Below are 27,529 nucleotides of genomic sequence, written 5' to 3' on the forward strand. Positions count from 1 at the left end.
AGGGAGAGAGAGGGGCGGGGCTGGAGGACCATGGAGGGAGAGGGGCGGGACTGGAGGACCAGGGAGAGAGAGGGGCGGGGCTGGAGGACCAGGGAGAGAGAGGGGCGGGGCTGGAGGATCAGGGAGAGAGGGGGCGGGGCTGGAGGAGCAGGGAGAGAGGGGGCGGGGCTGGAGGATCAGGGAGAGAGGGGGCGGGGCTGGAGGAGCAGGGAGAGAGGGGGCGGGGCTGGAGGATCAGGGAGAGAGGGGGCGGGGCTGGAGGACCAGGGAGAGAGAGAGGGGCGGGGCTGGAGGAGCAGGGAGAGAGGGGGCGGGGCTGGAGGAGCAGGGAGAGAGTGTGGGGGCGGAGCTGGAGGATCAGAAAGGGAGAGGGGGCGGGGCGGTAGTAGCAGGGAGTGAGAGAGGGGGCGGGGCTGGAGGAGCAGGGAGAAAGAGAGGGGGCGGGGCTGGAGGAGCAGGGAGTGAGAGAGGGGGCGGGACTGGAGGACCAGGGAGAAAGAGAGGGGCGGGGCTGGAGGACCAGGGAGAGAGAGAGAGAGAGAGAGAGAGACGGGCGGGGCTGGAGGACCTGGGCGGGGGCGGGCCTGGAGGACCAGAGAGAGAGAGAGAGAGAGAGACGGACGGACGGGGCTGGAGGAGCAGGGAGAGAGAGAGGGGGCGGGGCTGGAGGAGCAGGGAGTGAGAGAGGGGGCGGGGCTGGAGGACGGGGGCGGGGCGGGGCTGGAGGACCATAGAGAGAGAGAGAGAGACGGGCGGGGCTGGAGGACCTGGGCGGGGGCGGGGCTGGAGGACCAGAGAGAGAGATAGAGAGAGAGACGGGCCGGGCTGGAGGACTTGGGCGGGGGCGGGGCTGGAGGACCTGGGCGGGGGCGGGGCTGGAGGACCTGGGCGGGGGGCGGGGCCGGCGCGCGGTATAAAGGCAGCGCACCGCGCGGCCGGGCGGCCCTTTTGTTTTTTCTGGTGTGGAGCGCAGGAGGCAGCAGAGAGACGGTGAGGGGAGAGAGCGGGAGGGAGCGGGAGAGGGAGAGGGAGAGGGAGAGAGGGAGAGGGACCAGGCGCCGTGAGTGTGTGAGGGAGGGAGGGAGAGGGAAGCCCGCCGACATCGCTCTTTACACACAACAACAATCCCCGTACCTCGAGAAAATGGCCGCCTGAGCAGCGCTGCAACTCCACGCTGGGACCCGGCGGAGCTCCGCGCTGGGGCCCTCGCCACCTCCCGCCCGTCTGGCGGCTGGCTCCGCGCTGGGGCCGCCAGGGGACACTTGCTCCGCGCTGGGGCCGCCAGGGGACACTTGCTCCGTGCTGGGGCCGCCAGGGGACACTTGCTCCGCGCTGGGGCCGCCAGGGGACACTTGCTCCGTGCTGGGGCCGCCAAGGGACACTTGCTCCGCGCTGGGGCCGCCAGAGGACACTTGCTCCGCGCTGGGGCCGCCAGGGGACACTTGCTCCCCGCTGGGGCCCTATGTGTGTATATGGGTGTGGGAGCTTGCCAAAGCCCCCCCCTCCCAAACTCCCTCCCTGAACCTTTCCATCTCACACTTTCCTCCTTTAAGAGGCTACTTGAAACCCACCTCTTGTGACCCGGCTTTTGTTCAGTCCCTAATTTCTCCTGGTGCGGCTCAATGTCACATTATGTCCAATTTATGTTCCTGTGAAACAGCTTGGGACATTTCAATGCCTTAAAGGGCGCTATACAAATGCAAGTTATATGTCGAGTACAGGGTGTACATCTCAAAATCGGTCATTCGCCCCCTCTAGCCTAAGATAGAAACAGAAGAGAGATTTGCATTTATATAGCGGCTTTCATGACCACCGGACGTCCCAAAGCGCCTCACAGCCAATGAAGTACTTTTGGAGTGTGGTCACTGTTGTATTGTGGGAAACGTGGCAGGCAATTTGTGCACAGCAAGCTCCCACACACAGCGATGTGATAATGACCCGGATCATCTGGATTTTTTTTTTATGTTGGTTGAGGGATAAATATTGGCCCCGGGATACCGGGAAGAAGGGTCTTGGTTTAATGTTGCATCCAAAAGATGGCAGCTCTGACAGTGCGGCGCTCCCTCAGCGCTGCCCCTCCGACAGTGCAGTGCTCCCTCAGTATTGCCCCTCCGACAGTGCGGCACTCCCTCAGTTCTGCCCCTCCGACAGGGCGGTGCTCCCTCAGTTCTGCCCCTCCGACAGTGCGGTGCTCCCTCAGTGCTGCCCCTCTGACAGTGCGGTGCTCCCTCAGTACTGCCCCTCCGACAGTGCGGCACTCCCTCAGTTCTGCCCCTCCGACAGTGCGGTGCTCCCTCAGTACTGCCCCTCCGACAGTGCGGTGCTCCCTCAGTTCTGCCCCTCCGACCGTGCGGTGCTCCCTCAGTACTGCCCTCCCGACAGTGCGGCGCTTCCCTCTGCACTGGAGTGTCAGCCTCAAAAATTTTTCGTGCTCAAGCCTCTGGAGTGGGACTCGAACCCCTAACCTTCTGACTTAGAGGTTTTCATCTCATGGGCGGTCCCTCGAACGTGAATGATTTGCCTTCATGACTTCATAGGTGTTTCGATGAGGGACCCGATGTTCCAGTCCTGAACTCCAGTGGAGGGGGTGGAAGATGCCTGTGTGTGGATTTTTTTAACGTGGGGTGACCGTTGCTCACCAGCCACCACACGGGCTTGACAGAGCTAGGTCTTGGTCCAGTGGCGAGGGTTAACCAGGGCGACTGGAGACCAGCTCTGCTGCACGGACAGAGTGCGCACACACATCGCAGAGGCTAGTTAGTGTGCTACCTACCGACACTGATCTGATCTTCACCCCAACTCCACTTTCCTGCCTGTTCACCATAACCCGAGACACACCTTCATCCCCGGAATAAACCGAGTGAACCTTCCCTGAACAGCCTCCAATGCAAGTATATCCTTCCTTAAATACGGAGACCAAAACTGTACACAGTACTCCAGGTGTGGTCTCACCAACAGTGCAGTTGTAGCAGGACTTCCCTGCTTTGATACTCCATCCCCCTTGTAATAATTGGAACATAACAGGAATTAGGATGAGGTCATGTGGCCCCTTGAGCCTGCTCCGCCATTCAATAAGATCGTAAAAGGAAAAACAAAGCATCCAGGCCCCAATACTCTCAAACCCCTGCCCGCTTATGTATGCCAGGCCGGCTTTCATAATCCAAAGGTGCATGAACAATATTGAGAAGCCATAACTCAAGTAACTAGGACATTGGGAAGCATTCATAGGACAATTGTTCCTAATACACGGCATAATCTCTCCCTCAATAAGATCACGGCTTGATTCCCTTAGTATCCTGAAATCTATCGCTCTCCGTGTTGAATATACTCCCAACGACTCAGCCTCCACAGAAAGGTATAGAGGGGGCTGGGAGAAGGTAGGGGTGGGAGGGACATATAGAATATTATGGTATAAAGGGGGCACGGGTATATAGATGCAGTCGACAGCGTTACCCCTGATTTATTTTTTTCTGCTGCGCAACCCATTCACAAGTCTGCGCATGCGTGTTTTTCCAATTTAAAAGCCTGCTCCCTGGAGCGTTACGCGGCTTAAAGGGTGTGTTAAGGGGGTAAGGAGTATATGAACATACAAACAGTGGCGGAAAGACTCAGTATGTCATTTACAGTGTCAGAGTCAGAAGGTCATGGGTTCAAGTCCCTCTCTGGAGACGTGAGCACAGAAATATAGGCTGACACTCCAGTGCCAGTACTGAGGGAGCGCCGCACTGTCGGAGGGGCAGTACTGAGGGAGTGCCGCACTGTCGGAGGGGCAGTACTGAGGGAGCACTGCACTGTCGGAGGGGCAGTACTGAGGGAGCGCCGCACTGTCGGAGGGGCAGTACTGAGGGAGTGCCGCACTGTCGGAGGGGCAGTACTGAGGGAGCACCGCACTGTCGGAGGGGCAGTACTGAGGGAGCGCCGCACTGTCAGAGGGGCAGTACTGAGGGAGCGCCGCACTGTCGGAGGGGCAGTACTGAGGGAGGGGCAGTACTTAGGGAGCGGCGCACTGTCGGAGGGGCAGTACTGAGGGAACGCCGCACTGTCGGAGGGGCAGTACTGAGGGAGTGCCGCACTGTCGGAGGGGCAGTACTGAGGGAGTGCCGCACTGTCGGAGGGGCAGTACTGAGGGAACGCCGCACTGTCGGAGGGGCGGTGCTGAGGGAGCGCCCCACTGTTGGAGGGACAGTACTGAGGGAGTGCCGCACTGTTGGAGGGACGGTACTAAGGGTGTACTGAACCTGTTGAAGGTGACTTGAAACGGCATCTCCGACCCTGGTGTTTAGTTGTAAACACAGCTCACATGGATCCCGTGCAGGTTCCAGTAGAATTGACGCAGGCAATTGATTGCCAGTTGTGCTTTTGCCGTTACATGGCATTTCATGCTTCTGTGCTTTATTTCCTCAGATGCCTGGCGTAACGGTCAAAGACGTGAATCAGCAGGAGTTCGTCAGAGCTCTGGGCGCCTTTCTCAAGAAGTACGTATGGGACGCTTCCAGCCGGTGTTGATGGAACGCTTTCAGAATAACCCACACCGCGATTTCTGAATCTCTTGAGTTGTAAATATTCATTGTTTTAACTCCGATGAGATGCTGCAATTTAAATGCCACCACTCTCTGCACTCCCTTGTGTGACCGTGTAAATCAGTGTAAACGTCCGTGTAAATCAGTCACCAGCACTGCTGAGCTTTGGTGACAAACTTGAGCTCATCCAAAACTAGGCTGCTCCCATGTCCTAACTCGCACCGAGTCCCACTCACCCATCACCCCCTGTACTCACTGCCCCGTGTCCTAACTCGCACCGAGTCCCGCTCACCCATCACCCCCTGTACTCACTGCCCCGTGTCCTAACTCGCACCGAGTCCCGCTCACCCATCACCCCCTGTGCTCGCTGTCCCCGTGTCCTAACTCGCACCGAGTCCCGCTCACCCATCACCCCCTGCGCTCACTGCCCCGTGTCCTAACTCGCACCCAGTCCCACTCACCCATCACCCCCTGTGCTCACTGAACCGTGTCCTAACTCGCACCGAGTCCCGCTCACCCATCACCCCCTGTGCTCACTGCCCCTGTGTCCTAACTCGCACCGAGTCCCACTCACCCATCACCCCCTGTGCTCACTGCCCCGTGTCCTAACTCGCACCGAGTCCCACTCACCCATCATCCCCTGTGCTCACTGCCCCCGTGTCCTAACTCGCACCGAGTCCCACTCACCCATCACCCCCTGTGCTCACTGCCCCGTGTCCTAACTCGCACCGAGTCCCACTCACCCATCACCCCCTGTGCTCACTGTCCCCATGTCCTAACTCGCACCGAGTCCTGCTCACCCATCACCCCTTGTGCTCGCTTCACCGTGTCCTAACTCGCACCGAGTCCCACTCACCCATCACCCCCTGTGCTCACTGCCCCGTGTCCTAACTCGCACCGAGTCCCACTCGCCCATCACCCCCTGTGCTCACTGCCCCGTGTCCTAACTCACACCGAGTCCCGCTCACCCATCACCCCCTGTGCTCACTGCCCCCGTGTCCTAACTCGCACCGAGTCCCACTCACCCATCACCCCCTGTGCTCACTGTCCCGTGTCCTAACTTGCACCGAGTCCCACTCACCCATCACCCCCTGTGCTCACTGCCCCGTGTCCTATCTCGCACCGAGTTCCACTCACCCATCACCCCCTGTGCTCACTGCCCCGTGTCCTAACTCACACCCAGTCCCACTCACCCATCACCCCCTGTGCTCACTGCCCCGTGTCCTAACTCAAACCGAGTCCCACTCACCCATCACCCCCTGTGCTCACTGCCCTGTGTCCTAACTCGCACCGAGTCCGTCTCACCCATCACCCCCTGTGCTCACTGCCCCCGTGTCCTAACTCGCACCGAGTCCCACTCACCCATCACCCCCTGTGCTCACTGCCCCGTGTCCTAACTCACACCCAGTCCCACTCACCCATCATCCCCTGTGCTCACTGACCCCGTGTCCTAACTCACACCGAGTCCCACTCACCCATCACCCCCTGTGCTCACTGCCCCGTGTCCTAACTCACACCGAGTCCCACTCACCCATCACCCCCTGTGCTCACTGCCCCGTGTCCTAACTCGCACCGAGTCCCGCTCACCCATCACCCCCTGTGCTCACTGACCCCGTGTCCTAACTCGCACCGAGTCCCACTCACCCATCACCCCCTGTGCTCACTGCCCCGTGTCCTAACTTGCACCGAGTCCCACTCACCCATCACCCCCTGTGCTCACTGCCCCGTGTCCTATCTCGCACCGAGTTCCACTCACCCATCATCCCCTGTGCTCACTGCCCCGTGTCCTAACTCGCACCGAGTCCCACTCACCCATCACCCCCTGTGCTCACTGCCCCCGTGTCCCACTCACCCATCACCCCCTGTGCTCACTGCCCCGTGTCCTAACTCGCACCGAGTCCCACTCACCCATCACCCCCTGTGCTCGCCAACCTACATTGGCTCCCGGTTAAGCAACGCCTCGATTTCAAAATTCTCATCCTTGTTTTCAAATCTCTTCTCGCCTCCCGCCCCCCCCCCCCCCCCTTCCTTATCTCTGTAACCTCCAGCCCCACAACCCCCGAGATCTCTGTAACCTCCTCTAATTCTGCCCTCCTGAATATCCCTGATTATAATCGCTCCACCATCGGTGGCCGTGCCTTCTGTTGCCTGGGCCCCGAGCTCTGGAACTCCCTCCCTAAACCTCTCCGCCTCTCTACCTCTTTTAAGATGCTCCTGAAAACCTACCGCCCTTGGTCGCCTAGTCTTAATATCTCCTTATGCGACTCGTGGTCACGTGTTGACAACACTCGGGATGTTTTACAATTGTACGGATGCTGTTGTGAATCACGCGAGCCTCAAGAGCTACCTTCACGTTGGCTTGTATTTAACCCGCCCTCCTGTATGGCTCAGAGACACGGACCATGTACAGCAGACACCTCAAGTCGCTGGAGAAATACCACCAACGATATCTCCGCAAGATCCTGCAAATCCCATGGGAGGACAGACGCACCAACGTTAGCGTCCTCGACCAGGCCCAACATCCCCAGCATCGAAGCACTGACCACACTCGACCAGCTCCGCTGGGCAGGGCCACATTGTCCGCATGGCCCCCAGACACGAGACTCCCAAAGCAAGCGCTCTACTCGGAACTCCTTCACGGCAACCGAGCCCCAGGTGGGCAGAGGAAACGTTACAAGGGACCACCCTCAAAGCCTCCCTGATAAAGTGCAACATCCCCACCGACACCTGGGAGTCCCTGGGCCCAAAGACCAGTCCGCCCTAAGTGGAGGGAGTGCATCCGGGAGGGCGCTGAGCACCTCGAGTCTCGTCGCCGAGAGCGTGCAGAAAGCAAGCGCAGGCAGCGGAAGGAGCGTGCGGCAAACCAGTCCCACCCTCCCCTTCCCTCAACCACTGTCTGTCCCACCTGTGACAGGGACCGTGGCTCTCGTATTGGACTGTTCAGCCACCTGAGGACTCATTTTAAGAGTCTTCCTCGATTCTGAGGGACAGCCTTTGATGATTTTAACACACAAGTCCAGGCATGGTATCTTGTTCCAAGCATTGGTTCCAAGTTTTGGCCTCCCACACCAAAGGTGCGTGCGGGTGCAGATAAGGTCACAAGACTCGGCCGTTTGGAAACGGGGCTTTGTGTTGAAGGCTGGCGTTATTTACCTGCCGTGAGTGAGCCAGGGTTTCGTGGAGTGTGTCCTTGGGCGAGTACTGCAGGTGATTTCTGCAACATCTGGTGGATTCCAGAGATATTTACCCCCTTGCCTGTCTGTGTTTACAGGTCGGGCAAGCTAAAGGTTCCTGACTGGGTCGACACAGTGAAGCTGGGCAAACACAAGGAGCTGGCCCCTTACGATGAGAACTGGTATTATACCCGAGCTGGTGAGTGTAATTACCTTCGTTTTCATCCCACCGTCGTTCCAGAATGTCCACCCCGAAAGAGAAATGGGGAGGCTGGATTTATATAGCGCCTTTCACAACCACCGGACGTCTCAAAGCGCTTCACAGCCAATGAAGTACTTTTTGGAGCATGGTCACTGTTGTATTGTGGGAAACGTGGCAACCAATTTGTGCACAGCAAGCTCCCACAGCAATGTGACAATGACCCGGATCATCTGTTTTTGTTATGTTGGTTGAGGGATAAATATTGGCTCCAGGACACCGGGGAGAACTCCCCCTGCTCTTCTTCCAAATAGTTCCCTGGGATCTTTTACATCCACCTGAGAGGGCAGACGGGGCCTCGGTTTAACGGCCACTCCGGCAGTGCGGCCCTCCCTCAGTACTGTCCCTCCGACAGTGCGGCCCTCCCTCAGTACTGCCCCTCCGACAGTGCGGCGCTCCCTCAGGACTGCCCCTCCGACAGTGCGGCGTTCCCACAGCACTGCCCCTCCGACAGTGAGGCGCTCCCTCAGTACTGCCCCTCCGACAGTGCGGCGTTCCCACAGCACTGCCCCTCCGACAGTGCGGCGCTCCCTCAGTACTGCCCCTTCGACAGTGCGGCGCTCCCTCAGTACTGCCCCTCCGACAGTGCGACACTCCCTCAGTACTGCCCCTCCGACAGTGCGGCGCTCCCTCAGTACTGCCCCTCCGGCAGTGCGGCGCTCCCTCAGTACCGCCCCTCCGACAGTGCGGCGCTCCCTCAGTACCGCCCCTCCGACAGTGCGGCGCTCCCTCAGTACCGCCCCTCCGACAGTGCGGCGCTCCCTCAGTACTGCCCCTCCGACAGTGCGGCGTTCCCACAGCACTGCACTGGGAGTGTCAGCCTGGATGTTTTTATGCACAAGTCCCTGGACCCACAACCACCTGACCCAGAGGCGAGTATGCCTGCCACTGCTGACACTGGCTGTGCAGTTTAATCGAAACGCTGCCCACGTGCAGCGTTTACACTGTGACGTCGGCTGCGCGGGTTTCCCCGCAGCAGAGTGCGGGCGCGCACCTTACAGGGAGCGTTGCTGCAGTCTGTCCCTACCTCCCTTCATTGGTTCGAACTTCAATGCCCTAGGTTGGCAGCACTTTCTCCTGCGTCCGCAGGCTTTAGGCTCGAGACCCACTCCCAAGGCGCGACTCCCTCAGTCTGGACTGGCGGTGCTGAGAGGGAGCTGCCTTTCAGCCGAGCTGCCAAACCGCCTGTCTGTTGAGCTGGACGTACGGGAACACACGGCACCCTTTGAAGACCAGGAAAGCGTTCCCCTGGCGTCCTGACTAACATTTGTCCCTCCACCGGCACTGCTAAAGATGGAACTAATCTCTTGTATCATTGTTGCTTGTGGGATCTTGCTGTGCAACTACCAACTGCTGTGTAAGCCGAGGCATCGAGTACAAGAGCAGGGAGGGTTATGCTTGAACTGTATAAAACACTGGTTAGGCCACAGCTGGAGTACTGCGTGCAGGTCTGGTCACCACATTACAGGAAAGATGTGATTGCACTGGAGAGGGTGCAGAGGAGATTTACCAGGATGTTGCACTGGAGAGGGTACAGAGGAGATTTACCAGGATGTTGCCGGGACTGGAGAATTTTAGCGATTGAGGAAAGATTGGATAGGCTGAGGTTGTTTACTTTGGAACAGAGGAGGCTGAGGGGAGACCTGATTGAGGTGTGTAAAATGATGAGGGGCCTGGATAGAGTGGATAGGAAGGACCTGTTTCCCCTTGGCAGAGGGGTCAACAACCAGGGGGCACAGATTGAAAGTAATTGGGGGGGAGGTTTAGAGGGGATTTGAGGGGAAATGTCTTCACTTAGAGGGCGGTGGGGGTCCGGGGTGGAACTCACGGCCTGAAAGGGTGGTAGAGGCAGAAACCCTCACCACATTTAAACAGTACCTGGATGTACACTTGAAGTGCCGTAACCTACAGGGCTACGGACCCAGAGCGGGAAAGTGGGATTAGGCTGGGTAGCTCTTGGTCGGCCGGCACGGACACGATGGGCCGCAATGGCGGCCTCCTGTGCAGTAAATGTTTATGTAATGGCACAGCTTGTGGGGGATTGTCTCGCGTGTTTAGTGCGGCTCTCCAGGGGTACCGGACGGGGGGGGGGGTCTTTCTCCGGGGGGGGGGGGGGGGGAGGTGCACGCTAATCGACCTGAGCCCAGGTGGCGCATGGTAATGAGACCCGGTCTAATTCTGTGCCCTTTGCTTGCCCGCAGCCTCCACGGTGCGCCACCTGTACCTGCGGGGAGGGGTCGGCGTGGGAGCCATGACCAAGATCTACGGCGGCCGCCAACGCAACGGCGTGAAGCCCAGTCACTTCAGCCGCGGCTCCAAGTCCGTCGCCAGGAGGGTGCTGCAGTCCCTCGAGGGGCTGAAGATGGTGGAGAAGGACCCCAACGGGTAAGGCAACCGACGCTAATCTGCGCCGTGGCACCGCGCTTCGGGCGCAAGAACGCGGCAGTCGGCCCCTCGAGCCTGCTCCGCCATTTAATACGATCATGGCTGATCCGATCATGGACTCAGCTCCACTTCCCCGCCCGCTCCCCATAACCCTTCACTCCCTTATCGCTCAAAAATCTGTCTCTCTCCACCTTAAATATATTCAATGACCCAGCCTCCACAGCTCTCTGGGGCAGAGAATTCCACAGATTTACAACCCTCAGAGAGAAGAAATTCCTCCTCATCTCAGTTTTAAATGGGCGGCCCCTTATTCTAAGACCGTGCCCCCTAGTTCTAGTCTCCCCCATCAGTGGAAACATCCTCTCTGCATCCACCTTGTCGAGCCCCCCTCATAATCTGATACGTTTCGATAAGATCACCTCTCATTCTTCTGAACTCCAATGAGTAGAGGCCCAACCTCCTCAACCTTTCCTCATAAGTCAACCCCCTCATCCCCGGAATCAACCGAGTGAACCTTCTCTGAACAGCCTCCAAAGCAAGTATATCCTTTCGTAAATATGGAAACCAAAACTGCACGCAGTACTCCAGGTGTGGCCTCACCAATACCCTGTCTAACTGGAGCAAGACTTCCCTGCTTTTATACTCCATCCCCTTTGCAATAAAGGCCAAGATACCATTGGCCTTTCCTGATCACTTGCTGTACCTGCATACTATCCTTTTGTGTTTCATGCACAAGTACCCCCAGGTCCCGCTGTACTGCGGCACTTTGCAATCTTTCTCCAGTTAAATAATAACTTGCTCTTTGATTTTTTTTCTGGCAAAGTGCATGACCTCACACTTTCCAACATTATACTCCATCTGCCAAATATTTGCCCACTCACTTAGCCTGTCTGTGTCCTTTGCAGATTTGTTGTGTCCTCCTCACACATTGCTTTTCCTCCCATCTTTGTATCGTCAGCAAACTTGTCGACGTTACACTCGGTCCCTTCTTCCAAGTCACTAATATAGATTGTAAATAGTTGGTGTCCCAGCACTGACCTTTGACCTCAATTCCAACTTCCCCCCCCATTCCTTAGTGCCCAAAGATCCCGGCCTTGAATGTACTCAACAACTGTGAGCATCCACAGCCCTCTGAGTGAAGAAATTCCTCCTCACCTCGGTCCTACATGTATCGAGGGGCCAGATGGCCAACTCCTGCTCGTATTTCTTGTGTTCTTCTCCTCCCTTATCATAGAAACCAGGTGCAGGAGTAGGCCATTCGGCCCTTCGAGCCTGCACCACCATTCAATGAGTTCATGGCTGAACATGTAACTTCAGTACCCCATTCCTGCTTTCTCGCCATACCCCTTGATCCCCCGAGTAGTAAGGACTACATCTAACTCCTTTTTGAATATATTTAGTGAATTGGCCTCAACAACTTTCTGTGGTAGAGAATTCCACAGGTTCACCACTCTCTGGGTGAAGAAGTTTCTCCTCATCTCGGTCCTAAATGGCTTACCCCTTATCCTCAGACTGTGACCCCTGGTTCTGGACTTCCCCAACATCGGGAACATTCTTCCTGCATCTAACCTGTCTAAACCCGTCAGAATTTTAAACGTTTCTATGAGATCTCCTCTCATTCTTCTGAACTCCAGTGAATACAAGCCCAGTTGATCCAGTCTTTCTTGATATGTCAATCCCACCGTCCCGGGAATCAGCCTGGTGAACCTTCGCTGCACTCGCTCAATAGCAAGAATGTCCTTCCTCAAGTTAGGAGACCAAAAAACTGTACACAATACTCCAGGTGTGGCCTCACCAAGGCCCTGTACAACTGTAGTAACACCTCCCTGCCCCTGTACTCAAATCCCCTCGCTATGAAAGCCAACATGTCATTTGCTTTCTTAACCGCCTGCTGTACCTGCATGCCAACCTTCAATGTCTGATGTACCATGACACCCAGGTCTCTTTGCACCTCCCCTTTTCCTAATCTGTCACCATTCAGATAATAGTCTGTCTCTGTTTTTACCACCAAAATGGATAATCTCACATTTATCCGCATTATACTTCATCTGCCATGCAATTTGTCCACTCACCTAAGCTATCCAAGTCACTCTGCAGCCTCATAGCATCCTCCTCGCAGCTCACACTGCCACCCAACTTAGTGTCATCCGCAAATTTGGAGATACTATATTTAATCCCCTCGTCTAAATGATTAATGTACAATGTAAACAGCTGGGGCCCCAGCACAGAATCTTGCGGTACTCTACTAGTCACTGCCTGCCATTCTGAAAAGTCCCCATTTACTCCTACTCTTTGCTTCCTGTCTGCCAACCAGTTCTCAATCCACGTCAGCACACTACCCCCAATCCCATGTGCTTTAACGTTGCACATTAATCTCTTGTGTGGGACCTTGTCGAAAGCCTTCTGAAAGTCCAAATCACATCAACTGGTTCCCCCTTGTTCACTCTACTGGAAACATCCTCAAAAAATTCCAGAAGATTTGTCAAGCATGATTTCCCTTTCACAAATCCATGCTGACTTGGACCTATCATGTCACCTCTTACCAAATGCGCTGCTATGACATCCTTAATAATTGATTCCATCATTTTACCCACTACCGATGTCAGGCTGACCGGTCTATAATTCCCTGTTTTCTCTCCCTCCTTTTTTAAAAAGTGGGGTTACATTGGTTACCCTCCACTCCATAGGAACTGATCCAGAGTCTATGGAATGTTGGAAAATGACTCTCAATGTATCCGCTATTTCCAAGGCCACCTCCTTAAGTACTCTGGGATGCAGTCCATCAGGCCCTGGGGATTTATCGGCCTTCAATCCCATCAATTTCCCCAACACAATTTCCCGACTAATAAGGATTTCCCTCAGTTCTTCCTCCTTACTAGACCCTCTGGCCCCTTTTATATCCGGAAGGTTGTTGATGTCCTCCTTAGTGAATACCGAACCAAAGTACTTGTTCAGTTGGCCTGCCATTTCTTTGTTTCCCGTTATGACTTCCCCTGATTCTGACTGCAGGGGACCTACGTTTGTCTTTACTAACCTTTTTCTCTTTACATATCAATAGAAGCTTTTGCAGTCCGTCTTAATGTTCCCTGCAAGCTTCTTCTCGTACTCCATTTTCCCTGCCCTAATCAAACCCTTTGTCCTCCTCTGCTGAGTTCTAAATTTCTCCCAGTCCCCAGGTTCGCTGCTATTTCTGGCCAATTTGTATGCCACTTCCTTGGCTTTAATACTATCCCTGATTTCCCTTGATAGCCACGGTTGAGCCACCTTCCCTTTTTTATTTTTACGCCAGACAGGGATGTACAATTGTTGTAGTTCATCCATGCGGTCTCTAAATGTCTGCCATTGCCCATCCACTGTCAACCCCTTAAGTATCATTCACCATTCTATCCTAGCCAATTCACGCCTCATACCTTCAAAGTTACCCTTCTTTAAGTTCTGGACCATGGTCTCTGAATTAACTATTTCATTCTCCATCCTAATGCAGAATTCCACCATATTATGGTCACTCTTCCCCAAAGGGCCTCGCACAACTAGATTGCTAATTAATCCTCTCTCATTACACAACACCCAGTCTAAGATGGCCTCCCCCCAATTGGTTCCTCGACATATTGGTCTAGAAAACCATCCCTCATGCACTCCAGGAAATCCTCCTCCACCGTATTGCTTCCAGTTTGGTTAGCCCAATCTATGTGCATATTAAAGTTACCCATTATAACTGCTGCACCTTTATTGCATGCACCCCTAATTTCCTGTTTGATGCCCTCCCCAACATCACTACTACTGTTTGGAGGTCTGTACACAACTCCCACTAACATTTTTTGCCCTTTGGTGTTCTGCAGCTCTACCCATATAGATTCCACATCATCCAAGCTAATGTCCTTCCTCACTATTGCATTAATCTCTTTAACCAGCAATGCTACCCCACCTCCTTTTCCTTTTATTCTATCCTTCCTGAATGTTGAATACCCCTGGATGTTGAGTTCCCAGCCCTGATCATCCAGGAGCCACGTCTCTGTAATCCCAATCACATCATATCTGTTAACATCTATTTGCACAGTTAATTCATCCACCTATTACAGATACTCCTTGCATTAAGACACAAAGCCTTCAGGCTTGTTTTTTGAACACCTTGTCTTTTTAGAATTATGTAGTGTGGCACTTTGTTTCTTGTCTTTGTTTACTCGGCCTTCCATTATTGCTTTTTACCTTTCTAACATCTGTTTCTGACTCCATATTACTTCGCCCTGTCTCGCTGCATAGGCTCCCATCCCCCTGCCATATTAGTTTAAACACTCCCGAACTGCATGAACAAATGTTACCCCCAGGACATCAGTTCCAGTCCTGCCCAAGTGCAGACCGTCCCTTTTGTACAGGTCCCACTTCCCCCAGAACTGGTTCCAATGTCCCAGGAATTTGAATCCCTCCCTCTTGCACCACTGCTCAAGCCACGTATTTATTCTAACTATCCTGCTCCCTCGAATCTGATTAGCATGTGGCACTGGTAGCAATCCAGAGATTACTACCTTTGCGGTCCTACTTTTTAATTTTGAACTCCTAGCTCCCTAAATTCAGCTTGTAGGACCTCTTCCCGCTTCTTACCTATATCGTTGGTACCTCCATGTACCACGACAACTGGCTGTTCACCCTTCCTCTCCAGAATGCTCTGCAGCCGCTCCGAGACATCCTTGACCCTTGCATCAGGGAGGCAACATACCATCCTGGAGTCTCGGTTGCGGCCGCAGAAACTCCTATCTATTCCCCTTACAATAGAGTCCCCGATCACTATAGCTCTTCCACTCTTTCTTCCGCCCTTCTGTGCAGCAGAGCCACCCACGGTGCCATGAACCTGCCTTCCCCTGGTAAGTCATCTCCCCCAACAGTATCCAAAACGGTATATCTGTTTTGGAGGGAGATGACCGTAGGGGACTCCTGCACTACCTTCCTGCTCTTGCCTTGTCTCTTGGTCACCCATTCACTATCTGTCCGAACCCTAACCTGCGGTGTGACCAACTCACTAAATGTGCTATCCACAACATTCTCAGCATCGCGCATGCTCCAGAGTGAGTCCATCCGCAGCTCCAGTGCCGTCATGCGGTCTGTCAGGAGCTGCAGCTAGACACACTTCCCGCACACATAGTAGCCAGGGACACTCGAAGTGTCCCTGATTTCTCACATAGCACAGGAGGAGCATGACACTGGTCCGAGCTCTTCTGCCATGACTTAACCCTTAAATTAATTTACTTAAACACCAAACAGCTACTTAGTAGTTCGCTGCCAATTAAACCAATCTAAAAGTCAGTCTAAAAGAGAGTAATACTTACCAGTCAAACAGCCAACCACTTACCAGCTTGGCTGTGACGTCACCTCTCGATTTCGCACCCCTCTATCTTTGTCTGCAGCTGGTTGGGCTGGTCTCTGGGCTCCTGTCTCCTACTCTCGCACTCCTTATCAGCTGCTCTAGTGTCAGCACTGGTAGGAAAAACAAGACAAAACAGCACCTGCCGTGCCCAAACTCACCCACTTACCAAACTCACGAATGCCACTCTTTGCTGCTGCACTCCGTGCTCTGCACGAGCTGCCTCTTTTTAAACTGTATCTAGGTCAGATGACTCACTACTGGTCAGTCGTTTACAGAACTGGTTTTAACTAGCTGCTAATTGCCTCCTACTGGCGAGTTACTTTGTTTTTCTCTGCCTAAACCTGAAAGATTCTCAACTATTTAACTTTTCCCCTTTAAATTAAACTGCGACTTACTTAGAAGCTACTGGCAATTGCCACTAACAATTTACTCCAGCCTCCAAATGGTTTAAAGAGAATAACCCTTAAAACTCACCCACTTACCAAACTCACGAATGCCACCCTTATCCTGAGACTGTGTGACACCCCTGGTTCTAGACTCCCCAGCCCGGGGGGAAACACCCTCGCTGCATCTACCCTGTCACTCCCCCTCAGAATCTTACAGGTTTCAGTGAGATCACCTCCCATTCTTCTAAACTCGAGAGAATATCGGCCCAGTCTGCTCAATCTCTCCTCATAGGACAATCCCCCCATCCCAGGAATCAGTCTGGTGAACCTTCGCTGCACTCCCTCTTAAGGCAAGTATATCCTTTAAGTTGATTCCTGAGATGAAGGGGTTGTCTTATGAAGAAAGGTTGGGGCCTGTACTCAGTGGAGTTTAGAAGAATGAGAGGTGATCTCATTGAAACATAAGATTCTGAGGGGGGCTGGACAGGGTGGATGCAGAGAGGATGCTTCCCCCTCGGGGAATCTAGAACTGGGGGCATAGTCTCAGAAGAAGGGGCCGCCCATTTAAGACAGAGATGAGGAGGAATTTCTTCTCAGAGGGTTGTAAATCTGTGGAATTCTCTGCCCCAGAGAGCTGTGGAGGCTGGGTCATTGAATATATTTAAGGTGGAGATAGACAGATTTTTGAGCGATAAGGGAGTGAAGGGTTCTGGGAAGTGGAGCTGAGTCCATGATCGGATCAGCCGTGATCGTATTGAATGGCGGAGCAGGCTCGAGGGGCCGAATGGCCGGCTCACTGCTCCTATTTCTTAATGGTCTTCTCCTCCCTTAGATAAGGAGAGCAAAACTGTGGTGGTCGGACAACCGATTTTAGAACGAGGATACACACGGGGGAAAAATGCCGTTGAATCGCTGCGTTTGTAAAGCTGGCTGAAGCTAAAGCAATCTCTGCTGAGTCAGTCAAAGCGACAAACGCCAGGAGCCACACACCACAGGTGCGCGGGAGGGAAATACCCTTCATAGTCCCGTGTGACGCCAAGTTCCAGCCGGATTTCCCTCCCCCACTCGGGCGACAGCTGACTCATTTACACACCGAGCTTGGAACAAATGACAGAGATCGGGAGGGGTTTTTTTATTTTTTTTGTTTGAGGGTGTATTTATAGCAGAAGCGACGCAAGCTGTGGGACTTGGCTGCAGTTACGATGCTGGTGGTAAGCCAGGTCGAGCTTCCGATTTCTAGACTGGTGTATGGGGGCTTTCCATTTCCCCAGTAATCTGGGCCCCGATCTCTTAACTCTTGGTGCACCGGGATCGAGGGACCGAATGGGCCAGCTCCTGCTCCAAATTCTTGTGTTCGCCTGTTGTGACCAGCGCGTGCCACAGTTTTTGATCGCGGTACACCTGCATCGAGCCAAGCCTTCCTCCATAGGAACAGGAGTCGGCCATTCGGCCCCTCGAGCCTGCTCTGCCATTCAATACGATCGTGGCTGATCCGATCATGGACTCAGCTCCACTTCCCCGCCCGCCCCCTTATCCCCTTATCGGTTAAGAATCTGTCTATCTCCGCCTTAAATATATTCAATGTCCCAGCCTCCACAGCTCTCTGGGGCAGAGAATTCCACAGATTTACAACCCTCTGAGAGAAGAAATTCCTCCTCATCTCAGTTTTAAATGGGCGGCCCCTTATTCTAAGACCGTGCCCCCTAGTTCTAGTCTCCCCCATCAGTGGGAACATCCTCTCTGCATCCACCTTGTCAAGCCCCCTCATAATCTGATACGTTTCGATAAGATCACCTCTCATTCTTCTGAATTCCAATGAGTAGAGGCCCAACCTGCTCAACCTTTCCTCATAAGTCAACCCCCTCACCTCCGGGATCAACCGAGTGCACCTTCTATTGTCAATATTTCCTGACACTTGTCAATCCCCAGCCTTCCCCAATCTCCTGGTCGGTCTCCCATGTTTCAGACTTCAATGCTGACCAGCTGTGGCAGTCCAGGCACTGATATATCCGTAAAATACCGGGCCAGAGACACGTGACCTGGAAAAGCCTCCCGTGTCCCACACCCTCCCCCCTGGTGCTTGGGCGTCGAACTCGCTGTCGGGGTGAGCGAACGACAGAGCGAGTTGTGTGGGCAGACTGTGCGATGGTTAATGACTGGGCCCCGTACACTTGTTCACTGCTCCCCCGCCACGGTATCCTTCCGCACCAAACGTTCGCCAAACCTCCCGTCACAACCGCCCACCAACCCTCAGCCACGATCTGCACTGTGGGAACGACCCAGATTACATCTGTTGGCCCCAGGACACCGGGGAGAACTTCCCCCCCCCCCCCCTCCCACACCCCCCCAGCACTTTTCCCAATAGTGCCCGTGGGATCTTTTACGTCCACCTGAGAGGGCAGACGGGGCCTCGGGTTAACGTCTAGTCCCTGATTCAATTCCAGCACATGAAATAATCAGCACGGACCCTGCCCACACTGCGATATGTGGGCGCACTGGGTCCGTGCAGCAGAGCTGGTCTCCAGTCGTCCTGGTTAACCCTTGCCACTGGGCCAAGACCTCGCTCTGTCAAGCCCCGTGTGGTGGCTGGTGTGCAACGGTCACCCCACGTTAAACAAATCCACCCACGGGCATCTTCCACCCTTCAATGATCACCGCCGATGACGATGGTTAATGACTGACCCCGAGCCCCCCGCTGCTCCCAACCGCGTTTCTTTTTTGGAGGCTGCTGGGTTTCTGCTCGATTCCGGAGACATCCAGGGCCTCAGTTCGTCCGCTGCTGGAACCCTGGTCCGTCCCCCTCTCGCCTCCACACTCGCCCATTCCAACGCTCTCCTGGCCAGGCCCTCCCGCCCAGCACCCTCCCTAATCTTCAGCTTGTCCGAAAACTCAGCTGTCCCCCCTGTGACCTGACGCACCGAGTCCCGTTCACCCATCGCACCCCCCTGTTGCTCACTGACCAACACAGGCTCCCGACCCGGCAACGCCTCGATTTTAAAATTCTCATCCTCCTCTTCAAATCCCTCCACCTCCCGATCTCTGTAACCTCCTCCAGCCCCTACACCCCTCCCTATCTCTGTAACCTCCTCCAGCCCCGACACTCCTCCCTATCTCTGTAACCTCCTCCAGCCCCGACACTCCTCCCTATCTCTAACCTCCTCCAGCCCCTACACCCCTCCCGATCTCTGTAACCTCCTCCAGCCCCTACACCCCTCCCTATCTCTGTAACCTCCTCCAGCCCCTACACCCCTCCCTATCTCTAACCACCTCCAGCCCCTACACCCCTCCCGATCTCTGTAACCTCCTCCAGCCCCTACACCCCTCCCTATCTCTGTAACCTCCTCCAGCCCCTGCAACCCTCCCTATCTCTGTAACCTCCTCCAGCCCCTACACCCCTCCCTATCTCTGTAACCTCCTCCAGCCCCTACACCCCTCCCTATCTCTGTAACCTCCTCCAGCCCCTACACCCCTCCCTATCTCTGTAACCTCCTACAACCCTCCCAGATCTCTGCACTCCTCTAATTCTGCCCTCCTGACCATCCCTGATTATAATCGCTCCACCATCGGTGGCCGTGCCTTCAGCTGCCTGGGCCCCAAGCTCTGGAACTCCCTCCCTAAACCTCTCTGCCCCTCTCCTCCTTTAAGACGCTCCCTAAAACCGAGCTCATGCTCTTGGTTACCTGTCCGAATATTTCCTCGTGTTTGATAATTGCCCCTGTGTGAAGCACTTCGGGTCGTTTCACTACGTTAAAGGCGCTATATAAATTCAAGTGGTTCTCGTGGACTCCTCCTCGCGACCATTGCCGGGGCGAGCCTCGGCCGAGTGTGTGGGGTCTTGAATCCCTCTGCTCTAACGTTCCCTGTAAGATGCACGTCGGCACACACCTCTCGGCCGCTCCCCCGTAGCCCGCCACTGGCTTTCTCGTGCGCGAAATGGTCCTGGCAAGCGAGATAAAGAGGGGCCGTTGCTCTGCTCTTGTGTTGAGATTGAGGCTTCCTGCGCACTTTGGTTGCAAAATGCTTTCAGCGTGGGGCAGCTGCCGCTGTTAGCTCCTGTTTGCAAAGCCCCGTTTCTGTAAATCTTCCTTTTGCCTATCCATGGTTACATTCATCACCGTCATCGGCCGTCCCTCGAGTGAGGATAACTTGCTTCCTCGCCACAAGGGATGAGTTCACAGATGTTTCAATGAAGGACCTGATGTTCCAGCCCTGAACTCCAGGGGTGGAAGATGCCAGTGGGTGGATTTTTTTAACGTGTGGTGACCGTTGTACACCAGCCACCACACGGGGCTTGACAGAGCGAGGTCTCGGTCCAGCGGCAAGGGTTAACCAGGACAGCTGAGACCAGCTCTGCTGCACGGACCCAGTGCGCGCACATATCGCACAGTGTGGGCTGGGCCCGTGCTGCCCCTGGGCCCTCGCCTCTCCCGGGCCCCGAACTCTCGCCTCTCCCGGGCCCCGAACTCTCCTCTCCCGGGCCCCGAACTCTCGCCTCTCCCGGGCCCCGAACTCGCGCCTCTCCCGGGCCCCGAACTCTCGCCTCTCCCGGGCCCCGAACTCTCGCCTCTCCCGGGCCCCGAACTCTCGCCTCTCCCGGGCCCCGAACTCTCTCCTCTCCCGGGCCCCGAACTCTCGCCTCTCCCGGGCCCCGAACTCTCGCCTCTCCCGGGCCCCGAACTCTCGCCTCTCCCGGGCCCCGAACTCTCGCCTCTCCCGGGCCCCGAACTCTCGCCTCTCCTGGGCCCCGAACTCTCGCCTCTCCCGGGCCCCGAACTCTCGCCTCTCCCGGGCCCCGAACTCTCCTCTCCCGGGCCCCGAACTCTCGCCTCTCCCGGGCCCCGAACTCTCCTCTCCCGGGCCCCGAACTCTCGCCTCTCCCGGGCCCCGAACTCGCGCCTCTCCCGGGCCCCGAACTCTCGCCTCTCCCGGGCCCCGAACTCTCGCCTCTCCTGGGCCCCGAACTCTCGCCGCTCCCGGGCCCCGAACTCTCGCCTCTCCTGGGCCCCGAACTCTCGCCTCTCCCGGGCCCCGAACTCTCGCCTCTCCCGGGCCCCGAACTCTCGCCTCTCCCGGGCCCCGAACTCTCGCCTCTCCCGGGCCCCGAACTCTCGCCTCTCCCGGGCCCCGAACTCTCGCCTCTCCCGGGCCCCGAACTCTCGCCTCTCCCGGGCCCCGAACTCTCGCCTCTCCCGGGCCCCGAACTCTCTCCTCTCCCGGGCCCCGAACTCTCTCCTCTCCCGGGCCCCGAACTCTCTCCTCTCCCGGGCCCCGAACTCTCTCCTCTCCCGGGCCCCGAACTCTCGCCTGTCCCGGGCCCCGAACTCTCGCCTCTCCCGGGCCCCGAACTCTCGCCTGTCCCGGGCCCCGAACTCTCGCCTGTCCCGGGCCCCGAACTCTCGCCTGTCCCGGGCCCCGAACTCTCGCCTGTCCCGGGCCCCGAACTCTCGCCTGTCCCGGGCCCCGAACTCTCGCCTCTCCCGGGCCCCGAACTCTCGCCTCTCCCGGGCCCCGAACTCTCGCCTGTCCCGGGCCCCGAACTCTCGCCTCTCCCGGGCCCCGAACTCTCGCCTGTCCCGGGCCCCGAACTCTCGCCTCTCCCGGGCCCCGAACTCTCGCCTCTCCTGGGGCCCCGAACTCTCGCCTGTCCCGGGCCCCGAACTCTCGCCTCTCCCGGGCCCCGAACTCTCGCCTCTCCCGGGCCCCGAACTCTCGCCTCTCCCGGGCCCCGAACTCTCGCCTCCCCCGGGCCCCGAACTCTCACCTCTCCCGGGCCCCGAACTCTCCCCTCTCCCGGGCCCCGAACTCTCGCCTCTCCCGAGCCCCGAACTCTCGCCTCTCCCGGGCCCCGAACTCTCGCCTCTCCCGGGCCCCGAACTCTCGCCTCTCCCGGGCCCCGAACTCTCGCCTCTCCCGGGCCCCGAACTCGCGCCTCTCCTGGGCCCCCGATCGCGTCCCTCTACAATCTCTCGCCGCTCCTTCGCCCCGACCTCCTGCTGTACCTGCCCCATGCTCCAATCACCGACCTGGGTTATGGTGACGTCTCTCTTCGCTGCCGTCGCTCTCCAGCCCCAGCACGTGCTGCTCCCTGGAGTGGTGGGCCGCCAGGCTGCTCCTTCCGCTCCCCGGCCTGCTCCGATTGTGCTCGCAGGCTCGGGGCCGCGCAGCCCAGTAATCCAGACACCTGGACTAATGATGAGGAGACCCGGGTTCAAATCCCACCACTGCAGCTCGGGGGGGGGGGGGATTTCAATTCAGTCAAGTTACATAGATTTGAAATTTTAAAACGCCAGCGTCAGTAACGGTAACCCTGAAACTAACATTGTCGACAAAACCCATCCAGTTGACCGATGTCGTTTCGGGAAGGAAATCTGCTGCCCTTACCCGGGTCTGGCCGGTATGTGACTCCAGAACCCCACAGCAATGTGGTTACATAACATTAAAAAATCAGAAATAGGAGCAGGAGTCGGCCATTCGGCCCCTCGAGCCTGCTCCACCATTCAATACGATCATGGCTGATCTGATCATGGACTCAGCTCCACTTCCCTGCCCGCCCTCTTATTCCCTTATCGGTTAAGAATCTGTCTATCTCTGTTTTAAATATATTCAATGACCCAGCCTCCACAGCTCTCTGAGGCAGAGAATTCCACAGATTTACAACCCTCTGAGAGAAGAAATTCCTCCTCATCTCAGTTTTAAATGGGCGGCCCCTTATTCTAAGACCATGCCCCCTAGTTCTAGTCTCCCCCATCAGTGGAAACATCCTCTCTGCATCCACCTTGTCGAGCCCCCTCATAATCTGATACGTTTCGATACGTTGACTCCGAACTGCCTCTCTGAAATGGCCGCTCGCGTGTAACCAAGCCACTACGACAAAAGTCAGCACTGTGTGGGAGCACCTTCAGCACACAGACTGCAGCGGTTCAAGAAGGCGGCTCACCTCCACCTTCTCGAGGGGCCATTAGGGGACGGGCGATAAATACCGGCCTGGCCGGCGACGCCCACATCCTAGGGATAAAAGAAATGAATGAGTAAACACGGGCTTTTTAAATGTATTTGTGTGTGTTTTCTCGTTGCAGTGGCCGCAGGCTGACTCCACAGGGGCAGAGAGACTTGGACAGAATCGCGGGTCAGGTGAGCACGACATTACGTTAGTGTATTGTGGCGATCTCCGTTGGCGTTTGTGGAAACGCGATGGGAGCAATTAGCAGCGAGCTGCCGCGTCGCTCGCTGACTTTAAACCTTGTGCGATCGCGGTGGCTTACTGCCGAGACTCGGTGAGCAGCTGCAGGTAAAGATTGTGAAAGGGCTACCCCCCCCCCCTTCCCCGGCAGACTTTTCAGCTCCTCGAGCTTAAAGCCGAGGTTAGGTTCTGCGGCGGGGGCAGCGGACAGGGGAAGGAATCGGAACTGAAGCACCCGAGTTATACCAGCCGCCTCGTTCAAGAGCAAGTGCGAGTGGCTTCCTCGTGAAACCACAAACCTTGTTCTTGTGTACATTCCATACAGAACCGTAGAAATTTACAGCATGGGAGGAGGGCCATTGCGGCCCATCGTGTCCGTGCCGGCCGACCAAGAGCTACCCAGCCTAATCCCACTTTCCAGCTCTGGGTCCGTAGCCCTGTAGGTTACAGCACTTCAAGTGTACATCCAGGTACTGTTTAAATGTGGTGAGGGTTTCTGCCTCTACCTCCCTTTCAGGCCGTGAGTTCCATCCCCAGACCCCCACCACCCTCTGGGTGAAGACATTTCCCCTCAAATCCCCTCTAAACCTCCCCCCAATTACTTTCAATCTATGCCCCCTGGTTGTTGACCCCTCTGCCAAGGGAAACAGGTCCTTCCGATCCACTCTATCCAGGCCCCTCATCATTTTATACACCTCAATCAGGTCTCCCCTCAGCCTCCTCTGTTCCAAAGAAAACAACCCCAGCCTATCCAATCTTTCCTCATCGGTAAAATTCTCCAGTCCCGGCAACATCCTGGTAAATCTCCTCTGTACCCTCTCCAGTGCAATCACATCTTTCCTGTAATGTGGTGACCAGAACTGCACACAGTACTCCAGCTGTGGCCTAACCAGTGTTTTATACAGTTCAGGAAAGCAATGGGAAAGACATTAAAGAGCACGCAAATAAATATTTTTTTAAAGGCACAAAAATGGAGGCAGTGCAGATGAAGGGGGAATGCTGTAAAAACACATTGGATCCTCCTGGCAGTCCGCGAGGACACGCGTGCGAAACATAGAAACACAGAAAATAGGTGCAGGAGTAGGCCATTCAGCCCTTCTAGCCTGCACCGCCATTCAATGAGTTAATGGCTGAACATGCAACTTCAGTACCCTATTCCTGCTTTCTCGCCATACCCCTTGATCCCCCGAGTAGTAAGGACTACATCTAACTCCTTTTTGAATATATTTAGTGAATTGGCCTCAACAACTTTCTGTGATAGAGAATTCCACAGGTTCACCACTCTCTGGGTGAAGAAGTTTCTCCTCATCTCGGTCCTAAATGGCTTACCCCTTATCCTTAGACTGTGACCCCTGGTTCTGGACTTCCCTAACATTGGGAACATTCTTCCTGCATCTAACCTGTCTGAACCCGTCAGAATTTTAAACGTTTCTATGAGGTCCCCTCTCATTCTTCTGAACTCCAGTGAATACAAGCCCAGTTGATCCAGTCTTTCTTGAAAGGTCAGTCCCGCCATCCCGGGAATCAGTCTGGTGAACCTTCGCTGCACTCCCTCAATAGCAAGAATGTCCTTCCTCAAGTTAGGAGACCAAAACTGTACACAATACTCCAGGTGTGGCCTCACCAAGACCCTGTACAACTGTAGCAACACCTCCCTGCCCCTGTACTCAAATCCCCTCGCTATGAAGGCCAACATGCCAGTTGCTTTCTTAATGTACCTGCATGCCAACCTTCAATGACTGATGTACTATGACACCCAGGTCTCGTTGCACCTCCCCTTTTCCTAATCTGTCACCATTCAGATAATAGTCTGTCTCTCTGTTTTTACCACCAAAGTGGATAACCTCACATTCATCCACATTATACTGCATCTGCCATGCATTTGCCCACTCACCTAACCTATCCAAGTCACCCTGCAGCCTCATAGCATCCTCCTCGCAGCTCACACTGCCACCCAACTTAGTGTCATCCGCAAATTTGGAGATACTACATTTAATCCCCTCTTCTAAATCATTAATGTACAATGTAAACAGCTGGGGCCCCAGCACAGAACCTTGCAGTACCCCACTAGTCACTGCCTGCCATTCTGAAAAGTCCCCATTTACTCCTACTCTTTGCTTCCTGTCTGACAACCAGTTCTCAATCCATGTCAGCACACTACCCCCAATCCCATGTGCTTTAACTTTGCACATTAATCTCTTGTGTGGGACCCTTGGTGCAGCCCCCCGCCAGAATTGGTGGTTTGACAAAGGGTCTGCACTCTGGGTCAGCCTTCCCACTAAGCTGTGCGGCCAGGCAGCGGTCTGGTGGTCCCGCGCATGTGCAAAATGAGGGGGACATTGTTCACAAGCTCCCCCTTCCCAGTGAGCGCTGATGGAGCGGCCCGACCCCACCAATCCCCCCTCCCAGTAAGCGACAGGGGATGGCCATTGTACATCGTCATCATAGGCAGTCCCTCGGAATCGAGGAAGACTTGCTTCCACTCTAAAAGTGAGTTCTCGGGTGACTGAACAGTCCAATACGGGAACCACAGTCCCTGTCACAGGTGGGACAGACAGTGGTTGAGGGAAGGGGAGGGTGGGACTGGTTTGCCGCACGCTCCTTCCGCTGCCTGCGCTTGGTTTCTGCACGCTCTCGGCGACGAAACTCGAGGTGCTCAGCGCCCTCCCGGATGCACTTCCTCCACTTAGGGCGGACTGGTCTTTGAGCCAGGGACTCCCAGGTGTCGGTGGGGATGTTGCACTTTATCAGGGGAGGCTTTGAGGGTGGTCCCTTGTAACGTTTCCTCTGCCCACCTGGGGCTCGTTTGCCGTGAAGGAGTTCCGAGTAGAGCGCTCGCTTTGGGAGTCTCATGTCTGGGGGCCATGCGGACAATGTGGCCCTGCCCAGCGGAGCTGGTCGAGTGTGGTCAGTGCTTCGATGCTGGGGATGTTGGCCTGGTCGAGGACGCTAACGTTGGTGCGTCTGTCCTCCCGGGGGGATTTGTAGGATCTGACGGAGACAGCGTTGGTGGTACTTGAAAGGCGACTTTTTGGTCTGTTCCCACGGCGACTGCAGAGTCGCACCTCCCAATACTTGCGTTGAGCTTACTTGGAACAGTACCAGAGGCCAGAGAGCTCGCAGTGGGAATGGGGGGGGGGGGTCACGGGGGAACAGCGGGGTCACTTTGCCGATCGTCCGTCCCCTGAAAGACGCAGCCTGATTCGACGAGTCCTTCACAGCCTCCGTCTTTCCCCCGCCACCCTCCACAAAGCGCTGCCGCAGCCACTGGACAGAGGACAGCCCAAATTCACCGACAGCAAGCTGCCAAGAGCAGCAAGCGACTTATCTGACCGGTCACCAGTCGGCGTGAGGGCGGTCGAGGAATTAACGCGTGGGAGTGCGTCCACGCTCCCGAGCGTTGCCGCGGGATCTTCTGCGTCCACAGAGGGCGGCGGGTTGAGAGAGCCTGTTTTCACGTCTCTTCCAGAGGGCATCGTCGTCATAGACAGTACCTCGAAACGAGGATGACCTGTTCCACGCCAAAAAGATGAGTTTGCAGGTGTTTCACTGAAGGAGCTAATATTCCCGATCCTGAACTACATCCTGATGGATGGAAGATGCCAGTGGGTGGATTGTTTTAACGTGGGGTGACCGTTGCACACCAGCCACCACACGGGGCTTGACAGAGCGAGGTCTCGGTCCAGTGGCGAGGGTTAACCAGGACGACTGGAGACCAGCTCTGCTGCACTGACCCAGTGCGCACACATATCGCAGTGTGGGCTGGGCCCGTGCTGCCCCTGGGCCCCAAACTCACGCCTCCCCTGGGCCCCGATCACGTCCCTCTACAATCTCTCGCTGCTCCTTCACCCCCGACCTCGGCGATCCTGCTGTACCTGCCCGCGCTCCAATCACCGACAGAACCTCTAGTTACTCAATATTAACCAGAGGGCAGCATCTGAGTGAAGGCTGTGGGCCGGGCTCCTGGAGCGTACGCACTTCGGACTGAGCTCCCAATACGCCCAGGCTATTAGTATCTGTCCAAGCTCTCCATTTTCTAACATTTCAGTGCCAGAGACAGTGTTGCCTTTGGCCCGCTGGGTTTCCAGCGGTCTCATCGTTTGTAACAAGGGTTTGGACAGTGAGAAGTGTGGGGTCTGTGACCGATATTGCTGCGACAGACTGGAACGCCTTGTCCTCTTGTTTTGCAGGTTGCAGCAGCAAGCAAGAAGCATTGAACGCGGGAGCGCGGGATACTTTGGAGAGAAATTAAAAACCTTCAGTTCTA

General features: G+C 55.7%; 1 protein-coding gene across 1 annotated transcript; it reads left to right on the plus strand.

Moving 5' to 3' along the window:
- Positions 1–896: 896 nt before the first annotated feature.
- On the plus strand, positions 897–27,529 carry rps19 (ribosomal protein S19). The gene is made up of 6 exons (XM_070868965.1): positions 897–990; positions 4,405–4,475; positions 7,792–7,892; positions 10,154–10,337; positions 23,159–23,213; positions 27,453–27,529. Exons 2-6 carry the CDS (start codon positions 4,405–4,407, stop codon positions 27,477–27,479), a joined length of 438 nt encoding a protein of 145 aa, XP_070725066.1. The 5' UTR covers positions 897–990; the 3' UTR covers positions 27,480–27,529.

Source organism: Pristiophorus japonicus, chromosome 31, assembly GCF_044704955.1.
Source record: "Pristiophorus japonicus isolate sPriJap1 chromosome 31, sPriJap1.hap1, whole genome shotgun sequence".
NCBI classification, from domain to species: domain Eukaryota; kingdom Metazoa; phylum Chordata; class Chondrichthyes; family Pristiophoridae; genus Pristiophorus; species Pristiophorus japonicus.

Bases quoted from the DNA above. Each gene is read 5' to 3' on its own strand.
- rps19 (XM_070868965.1), top strand. From the start codon at position 4,405: ATGCCTGGCGTAACGGTCAAAGACGTGAATCAGCAGGAGTTCGTCAGA. The intron at 4,476-7,791 runs GTACGTATGGGA...CTGTGTTTACAG, and splicing joins CTGGGCGCCTTTCTCAAGAA to GTCGGGCAAGCTAAAGGTTC. The intron at 10,338-23,158 runs GTAAGGCAACCG...TTCTCGTTGCAG, and splicing joins GTGGAGAAGGACCCCAACGG to TGGCCGCAGGCTGACTCCAC.